An 18,103-nucleotide genomic window follows, 5' to 3' on the forward strand; every position below is an offset into this window, starting at 1 on the left:
TTACAAAAAGTTGTCACTAAATGATATATTGCTCACACAGGCCATGGGCCTATGTGGAATTGCACCCCAAAATATATTCAGCTACTTCTCCTGAGTACGGGGATACCACATGTGTGGGACTTTTTGGGAGCCTAGCCGCGTATGGGACCCCGAAAACCAATCACCGCCTTCAGGATTTCTAAGGGTGTAACTTTTTGATTTCACTCTTCACTGCCTATCACAGTTTCGGAGGCCATGGAATGCCCAGGTGGCACAACCCCCCCCCAAATGACCCCATTTTGGAAAGTAGACACCCCAAGCTATTTGCTGAGAGGCATATTGAGTCCATGGAATATTTTATATTTTGACACAAGTTGCGGGAAAGTGACACTTTTTTTTTTTTTTTTTTTTTTTTTGCACAAAGTTGTCACTAAATGATATATTGCTCACACAGGCCATGGGCCTATGTGGAATTGCACCCCAAAATACATTTAGCTGCTTCTCCTGAGTATGGGGATACCACATGTGTGGGACTTTTTGGGAGCCTAGCCGCGTACGGGGCCCCGAAAACCAATCACCGCCTTCAGCGTTTTTAAGGGCGTGAATTTTTGATTTTACTCTTCACTGCCTAACACCGTTTCGGAGGCCATGGAATGCCCAGGTGGCACAAACCCCCCCCAAATGACCCCATTTTGGAAAGTAGACACCCCAAGCTATTTGCTGAGAGGCATGGTGAGTATTTTGCAGCTCTCATTTGTTTTTGAAAATGAAGAAAGACAAGAAAAAACTTTTTTTTTTTTTCTTTTTTCAAATTTCAAAACTTTGTGACAAAAAGTGAGGTCTGCAAAATACTCACTATACCTCTCAGCAAATAGCTTGGGGTGTCTACTTTCCAAAATGGGGTCATTTGGGGGGGTTTTGTGCCACCTGGGCATTCCATGGCCTCCGAAACTGTGATAGGCAGTGAAGAGTGAAATCAAAAATTCACGCCCCTTAGAAAGCCTGAAGGCGGTGCTTGGTTTTCGGGGTCCCGTACACGGCTAGGCTCCCAAAAAGTCTCACACATATGGTATCCCCGTACTCAGGAGAAGCAGCAGAATGTATTTTGGGGTGTAATTTCACATATTCCCATGGCATGTTTGAGCAATATATCATTTAGTGACAACTTTGTGCAAAAAAAAAAAAAAAAAAAAAAAAATTTGTCTCTTTCCCGCAACTTGTGTCGCAATATAAAATATTCCATGGACTCGACATGCCTCTCAGCAAATAGCTTGGGGTGTCTACTTTCCAAAATGGGGTCATTTGGGGGGGTTTTGAACTGTCCTGGCATTTTATGCACAACATTTAGAAGCTTATGTCACACATCACCCACTCTTCTAACCACTTGAAGACAAAGCCCTTTCTGACACTTATTTTTTACATGAAAAAGTTTTTTTTTTTTTTGCAAGAAAATTACTTTGAACCCCCAAACATTATATATTTTTTTAAAGCAAATGCCCTACAGATTAAAATGGTGGGTGTTTCATTTTTTTTTTTCACACAGTATTTGCGCAGCGATTTTTCAAACGCATTTTTTGGGGAAAAAACACACTTTTTTAAATTTTAATGCACTAAAACACACTATATTGCCCAAATGTTTGATGAAATAAAAAAGATGATCTTAGACCGAGTACATGGATACCAAACATGACATGCTTTACAATTGCGCACAAACGTGCAGTGGCAACAAAATAAATACATTTTTAAAAGCCTTTAAAAGCCTTTACAGGTTACCACTTTAGATCTACAGAGGAGGTCTACTGCAAAAATTACTGCCCTCGATCTGACCTTCGCGGCGATACCTCACATGCATGGTGCAATTGCTGTTTACGTTTGACGACAGACCGCCGCTTGCGTTCGCCTTAGCGCAAGAGCAGGGGGCGACAGGGGTGCTTTTTTTTTTTTTTTTTTTTTTCTTTATTATTTTTTTGCTTTTTTATCTTATTTTTAAACTGTTCCTTTCATTTTTTTTTTTTTTTAAATCATTTTTATTGTTATCTCGGGGAATGTAAATATCCCCTATGATAGCAATAGGTAGTGACAGGTACTCTTTTTTGAAAAAATTGGGGTCTATTAGACCCTAGATCTCTCCTCTGCCCTCAAAGCATCTGACCACACCAAGATCGGTGTGATAAAATGCTTCCCCAATTTCCCAATGGCGCTATTTACATCCGGCGAAATCTAAGTCATAAAATGCTCGTAGCTTCCGGTTTCTTAGGCCATAGAGATGTTTGGAGCCACTCTTGTCTCTGATCAGCTCTATGGTCAGCTGGCTGAATCACCGGCTGCATTCTCAGGTTCCCTGTTGAGACAGGAGAGCCAGAGAAAAACACGGAAGACGGTGGGGGGGGGGGGGGGCATTCCCTCCCACGGGTTGTAAAGGCAGTCTAGAGGCTAATTAGCCGCTAGGATTGCTTTTACATGAAAGCCGACCGCTGGCTGAAAAGAATGATACCAAGATGATACCTAAACCTGCAGGCATCATTCTGGTATAACCACTCAAAGTTGTGAATGGCGTACCTGAAGACAAAAAAATGGTTAACAATAAAGCACAGTAAACAATAAAGTATAAATAATTACATACCTGAAAAACAAACATGATAAAACATAATAACAATAACAATAACAATAAAACACTGCAGAATAGAATACAGTAAAAAAAGAGCAGAACAATAGAGAGAGAGAATAGAGAGAGAGAACAATAAAACGACAACTATTTTTTTTTATTTTATATATATTTTTTTTTTTTTTACACTTTTTTTGTAACTAACTTTTATAACTGTAACCGGTTCCAGGTTCGGGTCTCTCAAAATGCGATGGCATCTTGGGAGACCCTGTGAAAGTGTGCCTAGTCTGTGCAATGCTGTACCCTACGCTAATACTCAACTAGTGTATGGTAGCGTTCAAAACATTCACCAATGCAAAGACCAGGATTGTCAGGACAGAAGGGACAATAATAGCGGGTGTCACGCCTATATCCGCGTTTGCTGCAGACACAACATCTTTTTGGGGGGGGTTCGTTGGGTAGGGGTACTCGGGAGCACATAAAAATGCCTCTCATGCAGCCGACTGCATTTCGTTGGGGGATGTGAATGGGGGAAGTACGGGCGCTGCAGAAGTGGTGGGTTCCCAATTAGGATTGGCGAATGCAGCAGGAAGGGCACTATGGGCACGACGGGCCTGTGTTTGTCTTTTTGGTGGCAGCGGGACACTACTTGTGCTTGTCACCTCACCAGCTTGAACTGCACTTATGGGACTCGCCACGTCACCAAGTGTTACTGCAGTGCTGGTTTGACTACGACCGGGGTGTACTAGGCCGCTGGTGCTTGCCAGTTCAATAAAAAGCTTCCAAAAAAACTGTTAGCGATCGCAGGGATCAGGCCTGACTCTGCAAACGCTGCAGTTATGCGTTTAGTGTTTTGTAAGTGACAGTGATCGATCGATACTGCACTTGGGTGGGCTGGACTGGGCCGGGCGGAGGGGCAAAACGCAGGTGCTAGCAGGTATCTGGGTTGATCCCGCTAACACTGCGTTTTTGGGAACCCTAAACTGCTGGGGACGCTAGTATAGATCTGATCTGATCGGATCAGATATTGATCCGTTCAGATACTATACCACTAAAGGAGGCGTATGCTGCGTGCGTGGGTGTTAGTGGTACTGGCGCTAACCTGACGCTGCCTGGGGCCGGTGCTTGCTAGTTCACCAAAATGCTACCAAAAAAACTGTTAGCGATCGCAGGGATCAGGCCTGACTCTGCGAACGCTGCAGTTATGCGTTTAGTGCCTTGTAAGTGTCAGTGATCGATCGATACTGCACTTGGGTGGGATGGGCTGGGCCGGGCGGAGGGGCACAACGCAGGTGCTAGCAGGTATCTGGGCTGATCCCGCTAACACTGCGTTTTTGGGAACCCTAAACTGCTGGGGACGCTAGTATAGATCTGATCGGATCAGATATTGATCCGATCAGATACTATACCACTAAGGGAGGTGTACGGTGCGTGCGTGGGTGTTAGCGGTACTGGCGCTAACCTGACGCTGCCTGGTGCTTGCTTGCCAGTTCACCAAAATGCTACCAAAAAAACTGTTAGCGATCGCAGGGATCAGGCCTGACTCTGTGAACGCTGCAGTTATGCGTTTAGTGTTTTGTAAGTGACAGTGATCGATCGATACTGCACTTGGGTGGGCTGGGCGGAGGGGCAAAACGCAGGTGCTAGCGGGTATCTGGGCTGATCCCGCTAACACTGTGTTTTTGGGAACCCTAAACTGCTGGGGACGCTAGTATAGATCTGATCAGATCAGATATTGATCCGATCAGATACTATACCACTAAGGGAGGCGCATGCTGCGTGCGTGGGTGTTAGTGGTACTGGCGCTAATCTGACGCTGCCTGGGGCGACGCATATCACCGCCGGGCGATCAGGGGGCTAAACCTTTATTAGGTAATAAACGGCGGGTGCCCTGACACTATAAAAAATAAACGAACTAACCTGCGTCACCCGTAACGGTTATACGGTGATCAGTGGTGAAAGGGTTAACTAGGGGGCAATCAAGGGGTTAAAACATTTATTAGATAGTATATGGGGGTCCCTGTCACTATAAAACGCTGACGGCGAACCTAAATATTTACCTCACTAACTAGCGTCACCAGCGACACTAATACAGCGATCAGAAAAATGATCGCTTAGCAACACTGGTGACAGGGGGTGATCAAGGGGTTAAAACTTTATTAGGGGGGGTTAGGGGGGTACCCTAGACCTAAAGGGGGGTGATACTCACTGTCCCAACACTGTAACTGTCACAAACTGACACTATGCAGTAATCAGAAAAAAAAAAAAAAAAAAAAAAAAAAAAACCTGCTGGTGTCAGTTTGTGACAGGGGGGGGGGGGTGATTGGGGGGGGATCGGGGGGCGATCGGGGGGGGGATCGGGGTGTTTTGTATGCCTGGCATGTTCTACTGTGTGTGTGTGTGTTGTGCACTCACATTGATGTCTTCTCCCCTCGGCGCTGGAACGGAAAATACCGAGCCGAGGGGAGATGACATCATTTCCTTTGCTGCTGTTTAGCATACAGCAGCAAAGGAGTGTTCCCATTGGCCGGCGGCGATCGCGAGGGGGGGGCCACGAACGGATGGCCTCCCCCTCATCTCGGATCGCCGGGGAACAGAACGGGACCGCTTCGGGCACCGGGGGGGGGTCCGATCGGACCCCCCACCCGCGAGAGGCAAATCACGTACATGTACGTGATTTTGCCTGCCCGTGCCGCCTTGCCGACGTAAATCGGCGTTAGGCGGTCCTTAAGTGGTTAAGCCAGGCCTTCTCATCTAACATCAGTGCCTGACCTCACAAATGCGCTTCTGGAATAATGGTCAAACATTCCCATAGACACACTCCTAAACCTTGTGGACAGTCTTCACAGAAGAGTTGCTGCATATGGTGGGCCAACTCAATTTTGAACCCTACGGACTAAGACTGGGATGCCATTAAAGTTCACGTGCATGTAAAGCTAGGCGTCCCCATACTTTTGACAATATAGTGTATTTACTTGCCCAAAGATTTGCATTCATTTCCATGAATTCCTGAGATGTACTCAGCCCTATTTCTTTTGTTACAATCGAAGACCATAGAAGGAATACATCAATGTCTTTTTCACTCCCAGCCTGATGAATGGAGAGTGAAGGAGCAGTAAGGTTTCTCTGCTCACTCTGCTCTCTCTCTTCACCTATCAACACGTCCCTTATTTCTTGATTTATTAATGAAGACACAGCTTTATTAATTTGTCTCTTTTATATCTCCTGGAGCTCAATTACATTTAGAATATGGATGTAAGATAGAATCAAACAAGAAATGAAATGCTTAATCAACTGTGCAGGCCCGATATGGTTTAGAAACTAAAAGCAGCATGTCATTCACCGTATTTTACAATACTCAGAAAACTTTTTTGACTGCTGTATTTAACCTCTAACCCTAAAACCATTGCATAAGAGTCTGGGTGAATATAGTATTGACTTATTAAAATGAGGGCACAAATGGGTTCAAATATTGGTTTGCCTTTCTTGTGTATATTAGCCTGACTGTTCATCTGCCAGGATATGATGTAATTCCAGGCAACATCACAGATATGGCAGCTCCTCTGGGACAGTAGAGATGCTTCCAAGGTCTAAATATAGCTGCCGGAGCCATTCTGTTGCCTAAGAGCTACTCCTCACTATATGAACTTTTGAAATGTTGCCTGGAACAAGTTAAGTGGTGTGTTCTTCTAAGCTTTTTATTCTCCTTCATTTAGATAATGCATTGTCAATAACAAGTCTGCCCTTCGATCGCCCATGTTTTAAATGCAGTTTACTATTACTGTAAACAAGCAAGAACCTCTGGGAGCACAGGGCCTCCAGGGGGCTCGTATCCTAACTTCCCTGGCACTGCGTTAGTATTGTGTACTAGAATATGCCTGCACACAGTCATTTCAGGTTTCTGTATACACCTATGAATAAATGAAAATCACTTTGCCTGGACATGTATCTGATCTTGGTGAAAGTTTGATTATCTGTATTTATTTTCTATTATGTAAGCCCATAGGAGATCACTTACATCAACTGCCTGCCTCCCTTCCTATCTCCTCTGCAAGAATGGAATGGCTTTGTTAACCTGAATATAGATTCATTTTACTTGTATTGTATAGTTTATTTTATTTTCTCTTTCATATGCAACTATTACATTTGATGCATGGGAATTAATACTGACATTCTTTTATTGTGTCATTTGAATCATTATTCTCTCTCTGGAAAGCTTTTCTTGGCTGGTATTTTGGGCAAAGATCAATTATAGTCCAAAAAGGACATTAAACCATAGCAGCCGATCCGATCTAACATTTCTTAGACCCCTTTTACACTGAGGTGGTTTTCAGGCGTTTTAGAGCTAGAAATAGCCTCTAAATAGCGCCTGAAAACCGCCTCCCATTCATTTCAGTGTGTCTTTTCACACTGGGGCGGTGCGCTTGCGGGACGTTAGGAAAAGTCCTGCAAAAAGCAGCATCTTTGGGGCAGTTTGGGAACACTACCAAAACACCCTGCCTATTGAAATGAATAGGCAGCACTTCGGAAGCACCACAACACAGGTGCTTTTAACCCCTTCTTTAGGGTTAAAAGCTCCCCGGTAGTGGCCGAAAAGCACCGCCTAAACAGCGGTAAAGCGCCTCTAAAACGACCGGTGCTTTAGCACTAATGCGGCCACAGCCCTCAGATCAGTAAAACTTGACCGCTAATTGGCTGCAAAGGGTTACCACAAAATGTGTTTGCCTTAGGTAACCCAGACTTTCCCTAAATCAGCACTTTACGTACATGAAAATGTTTCTCATTAGTAACCACCAAACTGCATCTCACTCTATTTCAGAACAGAATTGAAATTAAAAAAGGTTTGTTTTAAAACATATACACATGGAAGGGAGAACTGGGTCAGTTTCTGTGAGAGATTTTCTTAAAGACACTTTTATAAATGATTTCCAAGGTTTCAGAAGTATACATAAAAAACCAGTACAGCATGATGAGGTGTACTTTTCCCTATCTACTTTACAGCACATAGGGAACTCCTCCAGTGGACTTTATAATCCAAATCCATTTAAGCTAAAAAAAAAGAAAAAAAAAAGTTTTGGCTATAGATATACTTTGAAAAAAAATGACTTAGAAAAAAAATTACTTAGCCTCACTTATCATTCAGGCCTCATGCACACTGGACGTTATAATAAAGTTTTTAGCGCTTTTCAGCGTTAGCATTTTGTTTATCTGCGCTTTTGGGCATTTTTTGACGTTAGAGCGTTTTTACAGCTGAAAACAGCTAAAAAAATCCTCTCAGAACCCACTAGTTTTGGGGTTTTTTTCCTTCCGAAAAACACCCCAGCCGAAAACAGTTGATAACAGCCTATGTGTGCATGGACACATAGGATAACATGGTGGAGAGTTTACTGACTGTAGAAAAAAACTTCTGAAGCCAAAAACAGCAGCTGTAAAAATGTCCACAAACGTCCAGTGTGCATGAGGCCTCAATATTGGACTTGATGGACGTGTGTATATTTTCAACCTCACCTACTATGTAACTATGTAATGTTAAAAATGTGAGCAGCTTCACTTTATTCAGTGGTCAAGTGAACATTCACTACTCTTTTAGTTACTCAAACTCATAGAGGCTGATTTACTGCAGGAGCTGGGAATCTTCACTTAATAAACTGTGTAAATGTTCACTTAAATTATCCAAATGTTTGAAACGCAAATTCCTCTGCAGATAAAATATAACAGGAATTTGCTTTTCACAAGATTCAATAATTAAAGTGAATATTCACATAATTTATTTAGTGAAGATTCTACGCGTTTTAATTAAATCGACTATATGCAAGCCCTGGTGGAACAGATGATTTCCGTCTTTATTTTGTTTTTGCAAAGTCAGACATTTTTTACTATTGCACATTACTTACATAATTGCCAGTTGTCAGCATTTTTTCAAATTCTTCGGTCATTTTATAATGTTCCAAGGCCATGAATAAAGTGTTTAATACAATGCAAATAGTGATAGCCAGGTCAGTAAAAGGGTCCATGACTACAAATTTCACCCCATTCTTGATATATAACCATGAATCACAACACTCCCATATCAAGAACCTCTGAGCAAAGTGAGTCCAGCATGGAGGACATTTCTGACGAGATTCTTCTAGTTCTGAAATAGAAAAAGAAAATACCACATTAAGATTTAGATTTTTTTGTACACTGACCTTCATGAGAAAAGCCCATCCTAAAGCAGGTGAAACTTTTAGACATCCGTTTTAACACACTTTATTTAAAATAGCATCTAGGGTCAAGTAAGAGGAATCAAATGTACATTAACTGCGGAGTTATCGGGGCAATATGATAGCCTTGTTGTCTGTCAGACTGTTTATACTACAAATTAGTAAGTCTGACTGCACATCAATAAAACTTGCCTAAAATCAATGTCACTTGCTGGCAGGGCTACAAATAGTGCCTTTTAGGTGGAGAGCATAACCGTAATTTAATTCTCAACATTCAAACTCCAACTTGGCACCATTCCTTTTATTGTACTGGAGTGACAATATACACGTTGCTGGAGTGCTGGAGAACTAAGATTACCAACATGCTTTTCTTGCTAAGGTCATTTATCAAGATTTTTTTTTTATTTTCTTATTTTTTTAGAAAAAACCCTAAATAGCAAGTATGTGGCAAGAATATATAAATCAGATATATATATACACCAGGGCTTTTTTTTCTCAGAGAATAGGTGCAGGAACTCCCCCTTTCCGAGTCACCCCTTGTCTCCACCCCTACCCACCTCCGAGCCCTATTCCTTGGTTCCACCCCCTACCCACCTCCCAGTACTAACCCTTTTAAAGAATACAAAACCACATATAATTTTGTGGTGCTCAGTAATTTGTATGGAATTTGGTAATGATAGCATGAAAAGCAGTAAAATAGATCCCCTGCAGCCAGTAACAATAGGGTCCCACGCCAGCAACAAAAGATCCCCCTAACAACAATGGACCATACCCAACAAAATTTCCCCGCAGCCAGCATCAATAGACTCTCCGTCAGCAAATAACAATAGATCCCTCCCTCAAAAGTAGATCTCTCCCAGCAACATCTGACCCCCCAGCAATATAAGACCCACCCTTAGCAACAATAGGTTCCCCACCAGCAACAATAGACCCCCCTGCAAAAATAGACCCCCTCCAATCAGAATAGATCCCCCAATCAATAGACCTGGCAGCACACCCCAGCTTTTCTTGCCATTACATACAGTCAGTGCTGGAGGTGCTGCAACTGCGTTCCCCGCGTTCCCACTGAAAAAAAGCCCTGATATACACTAGGATGTCTGCCTTTACATACACATGAACTTTATTAGCTTCCCAGTCTTAGGCATCATACACGCGATCGGATTGTTGGCCAACAAAACCGTGGATTTTTGTCCAAAGGGCGTTGGCCCAAATTTTTCTTGCACACAAACGGCAAGGAATTGATGGCCAATAAACACGAACGTAGTGACGTACTACGTGGTTTTTAAGCTCTTTAGCGCCACCCTTTTGGCTCCTTCAGCTTATTTTGTGTTAGTAGAAGTTTTCATTTCATGCTTTTCAGTTCGTTTCTGAACAGCCGTTCATTAACCAGACATGTTGCAGAATTGGAGGAGATAATGTGATATTTATTATTGGCCTTGGAGTTATTGCTTTGACATTATTTTTTTGGTTGAATAATGATTTGGCTTTGTAAATTTTCTATATTTTTGGATGCATAGAATGCACTTTTTGGTTAAGTTCTATTGGCAGATAGCATGTCTAATTGTATTTGTTTTCTTTTTTTAATGCACAATAAAAAAATTGTGGAGAATAATACTTGGCTATGTGTTTTACTTCAAATAAAATAGGCAGTTACATTTTAAAAAATACAATGTAAAATTGACAAGGGACACCAACATTGTTGTATCTTTGATCTTAAAAACTACAGGATAATGGTGTTGTTGTAACTTGCACCAAATAAAAAAAAAAGATTGGGATTGTAGGTAGGAATGCCTGGACATAAATGAAGACTCAAAACAACTTCTTTAGCACAAAAATGTTCTTTTATTGGATAAAACTTGGCCGCGGCATATATTATTGGTTTATAACCATATTCATAAATATTAGATTACCACACATATTTTATTTCATCATTAAATAACTCAATACACCAAACTTAAGCAAATACAGCTCAGCCACTAAGACTCAAGCTGAAAAACAATCTGTCTTCAATGTTAACTCACAAAACTGTCCCCTCTTACTTAAAAGCAAAAGGGACCCTACCACATAACATAGCCGAGAGAAGGTGAAGGGAAGGTGGGAAGTTCCACTGTTGATCCTCTTCAAACGACTGGCCCCGGACCCCACAAACTAGCTCTTTATATAGGGACCCCCTGGAATTCAAGAATGTTCCAGGGGTCACATGACCCCAGTTGACCTATCCTAGTTCAAAAGGCTCAAGAATTCTAGAAAATTCCAGGTCAGCTGACCTTGGAAAACCAATCACAGGCTTTCTCCATTATGAACGCTAGTTTACAAGACCGACTGCTTCTGGCTCGTCCTTGCTTCCGAGCATGTGTGTTTGTACTTTGGACTTTTGTCCGACGGACTTGTGTACACACGATCGGAAAACCCGACAACAGGCGGAAAATTTGAAGACAAGCTATCCAACATTTATCCACGGAAAGTTGGCCAACAATAGTCCGATGGAGCGTACACATGGTCAGATTTTCCTACAGCCTGTCATCACACATCTCCCCTCGGAAAATCCGATCGTGTGTATGAGGCTTAAGTCTGTAGGGTTCAATATTGAGTTGGCCCACCCTTTGCAGCTATAACAACTCTTCTGGGAAGGCTGTCCACAAGGTTTAGGAGTGTGTCTATGGGAATGTTTGATCATTCTTTCAGAAGCGCATTTGTGAGGTCAGACACTAATGTTGGACGAGAAGGGCTGGCTCGCAGTCTGCTATAATTCATCCCAAAGGTGTTCTATCTGAGGTCAGGACTCTGTGCAGACCAGTCAAGTTACTCCACCCCAAACTCGCTCATCCATGTCTTTATGGACCTTGCTTTGAGCACTGGTCCAAATCATTTGGTGGAGGGGGGATTATGATGTGGGGGTGTTATTCAGGGGTTGGGCTTAGTTCCAGTGAAGGGAACTCTTAAGGTGTCAGCATACCAAGACTTTTTGGACAATTTCATGCTCCCAACTTTGTTGGAACAGTTTGGGGATGGCCCTTCCTTTTCCAACATGACTGCACACCAGTGCACAAAGCAAGGTCCACAAAGACATGGATTAGCGAGTTCGGGGTGGAGGAACTTGACTGTCCTGCACAGAGTTCTGACCTCAACCCAATAGAACACCTTTGGGATGAATTAGAGCAGAGACTGCAAGCCAGGCCTTCGTCCAGCATCAGTGCCCGACCTCACAAATGCGCTTCTGGAAGAATAGTCAAACATTTCCATAGACACACTCCTAAACCTTGTGGACAGCCTTCCCAGAAGAGTTGAAGCTGTTATAGCTGCAAAGGGTGGGCCAACTAAATATTAAACCCTACAGACAAAGACTGGGATGCTATTAAAGTTCTTGTGCGTGTAAAGGCAGGTATCCCAATACTTTTGGCAATGTAGTGTATATAATTCTTAATTGTATCACCTTGTACTTACCTTTCTAAGATGTATACATTATCTATTCAAGAAAATTGTGATGACCTTCTATTTATGTCAATATAATTTATAAAAAAAAACATAAAATGATAATATAAAAAAATATATTCTGATAGCTGTCACTAGATTTTCAGTAACCATATTGATTATCATAATGGCATATAAACCTGTTAAATTGGTATGGCTAGCTAGTAGATATGTGCAGTATGAAAAATTTGTTTTGTTTCAATTCGTTATTCACATAAATGTGTTTAGTAAAAATTAGTTTAATCCGTTTAATTTGTTTTCGGAATTTGTTTTGTTTATTCGTATTCAAATTGATTTAAATTTTCGAATTCAAATTCGGATCGATTCGAAAAGTTTTCAAAACAATTTAGAATGGTTTTCGAATTTGAATAGTTTTCCAATTTCCAAAGAAAATAAAATAGAATAGAAAATAAAGAAAAAGAACAGAAAAAAATAATAGAATAGAAAATAATATAACAGAAAATAAAAAAAATTGACTTTAAAAGAGAAAAACAGAACAAAATATGATAGACAATAAAAGAACAGAATATAATGGAATAGAATAGAATAGAAAGGAATAGAATAGAATAAAAAAAAATCATCAAAATAAATAGAAAGATTATAACCATCTTCTGAAATTTGAAATAGAATAGAAAAGAATAGCATAGAAATAATATAACCATTTTCCAAAATTGAAATAGAATCAATTCGAATTTGAATAGAACAGAAAAGAGTAGAATAGAATAGAAAATAATACAATAGTATAGAAAAAAAACAACAGAATAGAATAGAATAGAATAGAATGAATATAACCATCTTCCTATTCTAATCTATTCTTTTCTATTCTATTCAATTTTTTTTTAAATGGTTAAATTATTTTCTATTGTATTCTATTTTTTTTTAATGATATTCTTTTTCTATTTGTTAATTCTTTTTCTATTTGTTTATTCTATTCTATTCTTTTCTATTCAAATTCAAATGTATTCTAGTCGAAATTCAAATTTCTGGAAGATAGTTATATTCTTTCTATTCTATTCTATTCTGTTTTTTTCTATACTATTTCTGATATTTTCTATTCTATTTGTTTCTATTAAATTCAAATTTATTCTATTTGAATTTTGGTAATTGGTTATATTCTTTCTATTCTATTATAGTCTATTCTATTCTTTTTTTCTATTTTATTCTTTTCCTATGTATTCAAATTCAAATTTATTCAATTTAAAATTTGAATTTTGGAAGATGGTTATATTCTTTCTATGTTATTCTATTCTATTAAGTTCTATTATATTCTAATCTATTCTGTTCTTTTATTTTCTATTTGATTTTGTTCTATTTTAATCTATTATAGTCTATTCTTTTATTTTCTGTTATATTCTTTTCTATTCTATACCTTTTTTTTCTATTCTATTCCTTTATTTTCTATTCTATTTTATTCTCATTGGAAATTGGAAAACTTTTCGAATTCAAAAACTTTTCTAAGTTGAATTTGAAAACTATTCAAATTCGAAAAGTATTCGAAAATGATTAGAAAACTATTCAAATTCGAATTTTGGCTGAATTTTTTTTCATTATTTCAGATTCATTTAAATTGAGTACTAATGTAATTCGGAAATTTGGATACATCCGAATTTCCGAAAATACGTCCGAATTTCAATTCGAAAAGAAATGAACTGCACATGTCTACTAGCTACTATGATATGTTTTCCCAATATCCCGTGATGTAATAATGTAACTAATACAACACCATCACCAGCCACTATGGCAGATTGATGTAGAATCACTTCACCACCAAGAAGGATGATCTCTTCACAGAAATCCTAAGTCATTTGAAATGGAATATTTAATATTTGCATGCCTATTTTTTCTTTTACCAAGAAGGACTTTGTAAATTGACAATGAACAGTAATTCTGAACATTCTGCACTAATCCAGGAAAGTAAAAAGGGCTTCGAAAAACAGAGGGGACGCTCCATCAAAAATAAATGTCCTCCTAATAGCTTGTATTTTACAGAAATCTGTGTATTTCTTTTTCTAATTCATCACAGCCTAGAAAGATGTCTGTATTTTTGGCTTCTAAAGTCCTTAGAAATGCAGAGACCTGTCCGATTTTACCCGGCACAAGATAAAATAGCAAGGCCAATTATCGCTGGGATACACTTAAGTCTTCATCACGTAAACTGCCCAATTATCAGTGAGTCACCCAGTGCCAACAGAGTAAAGACTGAGCATTCTGAACACTGCATTTTGAGTGAATGCATTTAGATTAACCCTTAAAAGGATGCCTAGTAAACTGAGCGACATCCCCATGGAGCAACATTTCTTTTTACTTCTGTGCTTTTAAAATGCAAAGATCTTTTTCAATATATCATTGATTTATATTGATCGGTACTACTTGTCCAAAACTGATATTTTGCTATATTAGAGTGAGACCCCTTTCACACTGGGGCGTTTTGCAGGCGCAACAGCGCTAAAAATAGCACCTGCAAATCGCCCTGAAAGAGCCGCTGCTGTGTCTCCAATGTGAAACCCCCGAGGGCTTTCACACTGGAGCGGTGCGTTGGCAGGACGGTAAAAAAAGTCCTGCTATCAGTATCTTTGGAGCTGTGTATACACCGCTCCTTCACCGCTCCTGCCCATTGAAATCAATGGGGCAGCGCGGCTATACCGCCGGCATAGCATTGCTGCCGCATCGCTTTGCGGTGGTCTTAACCTTTTCTTGGCTGCTAGGAGGGGGTAAAACCGCCCCGATAGCGGCCGAATACCACCGCTAAAATTAAGGTAAGGCGGCCCTAAAAATAGCGCAGTTTTACCGCCAACGCCGCCCCAGTGTGAAAAGGGCCTTAAATCCCCCATTAGCATAGTATGCCTTTCAGGTACAAAATCTCTCTACCTCAGTTCAAAGGTCAAGCTACCTGCCATGATTGTCACAAGGGTCTCTCACTTCTATTTTGAATTATTTCGGCTTTAGCTACAGAGAAAATGCCAACCAAGTAAGATATGTGGTGTTTATACTGATAGAGTGTAGATACCACTATTTACAGTTGTTACATCTATAATACTTTCTATACTCATTACAAGTTAGTTCCAGTTCCTGTTCCAGTTCCTGTTCCTGCCATGATATACTCATGGATGCCTGAACTTGTTAATAATGCACCATATAACTACTACTGGTTCCCAGACTACAAGACACAACAAAACTGCGATATCTCTACAGCAGCCTGCACCTTCTCTTCTACACCCTGGTGAACAGTGGCAGCTAGTGCTAAACTTTTTATTGGGGGGAATACCCCCAGCCCCCCAGATACGCCCTCACCCCTCCAGGGTCACTGTGCCGTGGCTTCCTCGGCTTCTCCTCCCGGCCAACCCAACCTGCCTCCTGTCCTGATTGGCCGGGAGGAGAAGACAGAAGACAATAGCGAAAATGTCGCTATTGGTGCTCTGCACCATGAGCCCAACCTTTTTCAAGCCAATTACAGCCTCAGGCTCTAATTACGTGGCTTCACGAAAAAGGGAGTCTGACGCCCGCATGCAAACTACGGGGGGCGGTGCCCCTGCGCCCCTTGTGGGCCGGCCGCTCCTGTTGGTGAATCTGAAAAGCCTTTTACTGCTTAGATTTGTATTTTCAAGAATTGCCTACTTGCCACTGGTGTGCGCAGCCTATTGCATTAGGGTGTGCACCCTAAAGCTCAAACAAACGTGTGTGTGTGCGTCTACATATATATGACCCCGGCACATCATTGATCTCTCTGCCAGCACAGTGAAAGAAAAGTGTGAAAACACTTCTCTTATGGCAGAGACAATAAAAGGGACACAGAGTAATACTGATTAGGGTGTACCTAGGCACACCCAGCACACCCTGTGTGCATGCCTATGCTACTTTCTGTTAATCACGTGGGCTTACCTACTGCTAGAAAGCGTGCTTTACTTATTCACTGCCTGGGACCACCACTCAGCAACACAGATGTGATCATGAGATGCTTACTCATGTAAGGGAAGTGGTTTCCCAGGAAATGTCTGCAACCCAAAAAGAAAAATCAAATTGCAGCTTAGCAATTCTTAGATGTGGTGGCTCCATTAGTTGTCTTTTTTTTAGGCGTTTTTCCTTTATTTTCACGAGGTGATCCTGCCAGGAAGTCTGTTATTTTTCAACTAACTTTAACAGACCAAGCTTTGCAGACAAAGTAGCAGTTAAAGAATTTAAACAAACCAATTAACACTGACAGGAATGATTACAGCTGTCAAATTTTATTCATTTATGTAAAACCCTTCCCAAAAAGAAAAAAAAACAGTTTGCTGTAACTGCTTTTAAAGTGTTAGCTGGAGTTCAGCTTGCGTTTGTCAGGCAAGTCCTTTTAAATCTGTTAGTTTAACCACTTCAGCCCTGGAAGATTTTACCCCCTTCCTGACCAGAGCACTTTTTACAATTTGGCATTGCATCGCTTTAACTGACAATTGCGCGGTCGTGCGACCTTGTTCCCAAACAAAATTTACGTCCTTTTTTTTTCCCATAAATAAAGCTTTCTTTTGGTGGTATTTGATTACCTCTGCGGTTTTATTTTTTGGGCTATAAATAAAAAAATAGCGACAATTTTGAAAAAAATATATATATTTTTTACTTTTTGCTATAATAAATATCCCCCAAATTTTTTTTAAAAAACAGATTTCTTCATCAGTTTAGGCCGATATATATTCTTCTACATATTTTTGGTAAAAAAAAATCACAATAAGTGTATATTGATTGGTTTACGCAAAAGCTATAGCATCTACAAACTATGGGAAAGATTTATAGCATTTTTATTTTTTTTTACTAGAAATGGCAGTGATCTGCGATTTTTAGCGGTACTGTGACATGCGATGGACAGATTGGACACTTTTGACACTTTTTTGGGACCATTGACAATTATACAGCGATCGGTGCTATAAAATGCACTGATTACTGTGTAAATGTCACTGGCAGGGAAGGGGTTAACACTAGGGGGCGATCAAGGGGTTAACTGTGTGTTCCCTCAGTGTGTTCTAATTGTGTGGGGATGAGAGTGACTAGGAGAGGAGACATATCATTTTTCCTACTTACACATACAAATCCCCGTGCTGGCCACACGCATCGGGTCCCCCTCCAGATCATCAGGTGAAATAAAGAGAAAAAAGCCTAAAGAAAGAAAACTAATGCAGCGACCACATCTAAGGATTGGTAAGCTGCAATATATTATATTTTGTCTTTGGGTTTAATACTGCTTTAAGACATTTTTATACAAACACTTTGTTGAATGTCCAGGACAGGTACAACTATGGGACAATCTAGAAAGCAAATGGCCCAAATCAGAAAATAAATTGAGCTGTTATGATATACTCATGGATGCCTGAACACACCAGACCATACCAGTCAAAAGTATCACAATGATTTATAGCTCATCAAAATGAACCTATAGATAGATGAAACCCCTAAATGATGTTTAATGTGCTAAAAACTATAGGGGGGCATTTATCAATAATGTTGATGTCTTTGCATTCATAGATCTGCTGCATTTTGCATTTCTTTTAGGGGCACAGCATTGTCACCCGTGGCAGAAGATGACCTTCATGGCAGGATTATTTATGTGAGGGCTGTAGATTTGTGATTAAAACAACGTTAACATATTGAAGTGTATGTAAAGCACTTTTTAAAGTTTGTAATATAGAGAGGAAATGTTAAAACCCATTTGGAGTATTTATTTCTGTCTGCATTTCAGTAACAGAAAGTGAAGGGAAATCTCTCCGACAAGACACAGATAGCAAAATACTTTGTACTTAGTATCTTAAAGTGATACTAACAGTATTATTGAAAAAAAAAAGATATTATACTTACCTGCTCTGTGCAACAATATCAC

General features: G+C 40.2%; 1 protein-coding gene across 4 annotated transcripts in view; it reads right to left on the reverse strand.

The window, feature by feature from the left end:
* The window catches only part of LOC141144373 (sodium channel protein type 5 subunit alpha-like), a 586,505-nt gene that overhangs the window by 217,293 nt on the left and 351,109 nt on the right, over positions 1–18,103 (reverse strand). For all 4 annotated transcript variants that reach the window (XM_073630007.1, XM_073630006.1, XM_073630004.1 and 1 more), the window contains one exon: positions 8,479–8,717. In XM_073630007.1, the coding sequence (XP_073486108.1) occupies positions 8,479–8,717 (239 nt within the window). The remainder of the gene's footprint in view (positions 1–8,478; positions 8,718–18,103) is intronic.

The sequence above is a fragment of the Aquarana catesbeiana genome, linkage group LG05 (assembly GCF_042186555.1).
Source record: "Aquarana catesbeiana isolate 2022-GZ linkage group LG05, ASM4218655v1, whole genome shotgun sequence".
Taxonomy (NCBI): Eukaryota; Metazoa; Chordata; class Amphibia; order Anura; family Ranidae; genus Aquarana; species Aquarana catesbeiana.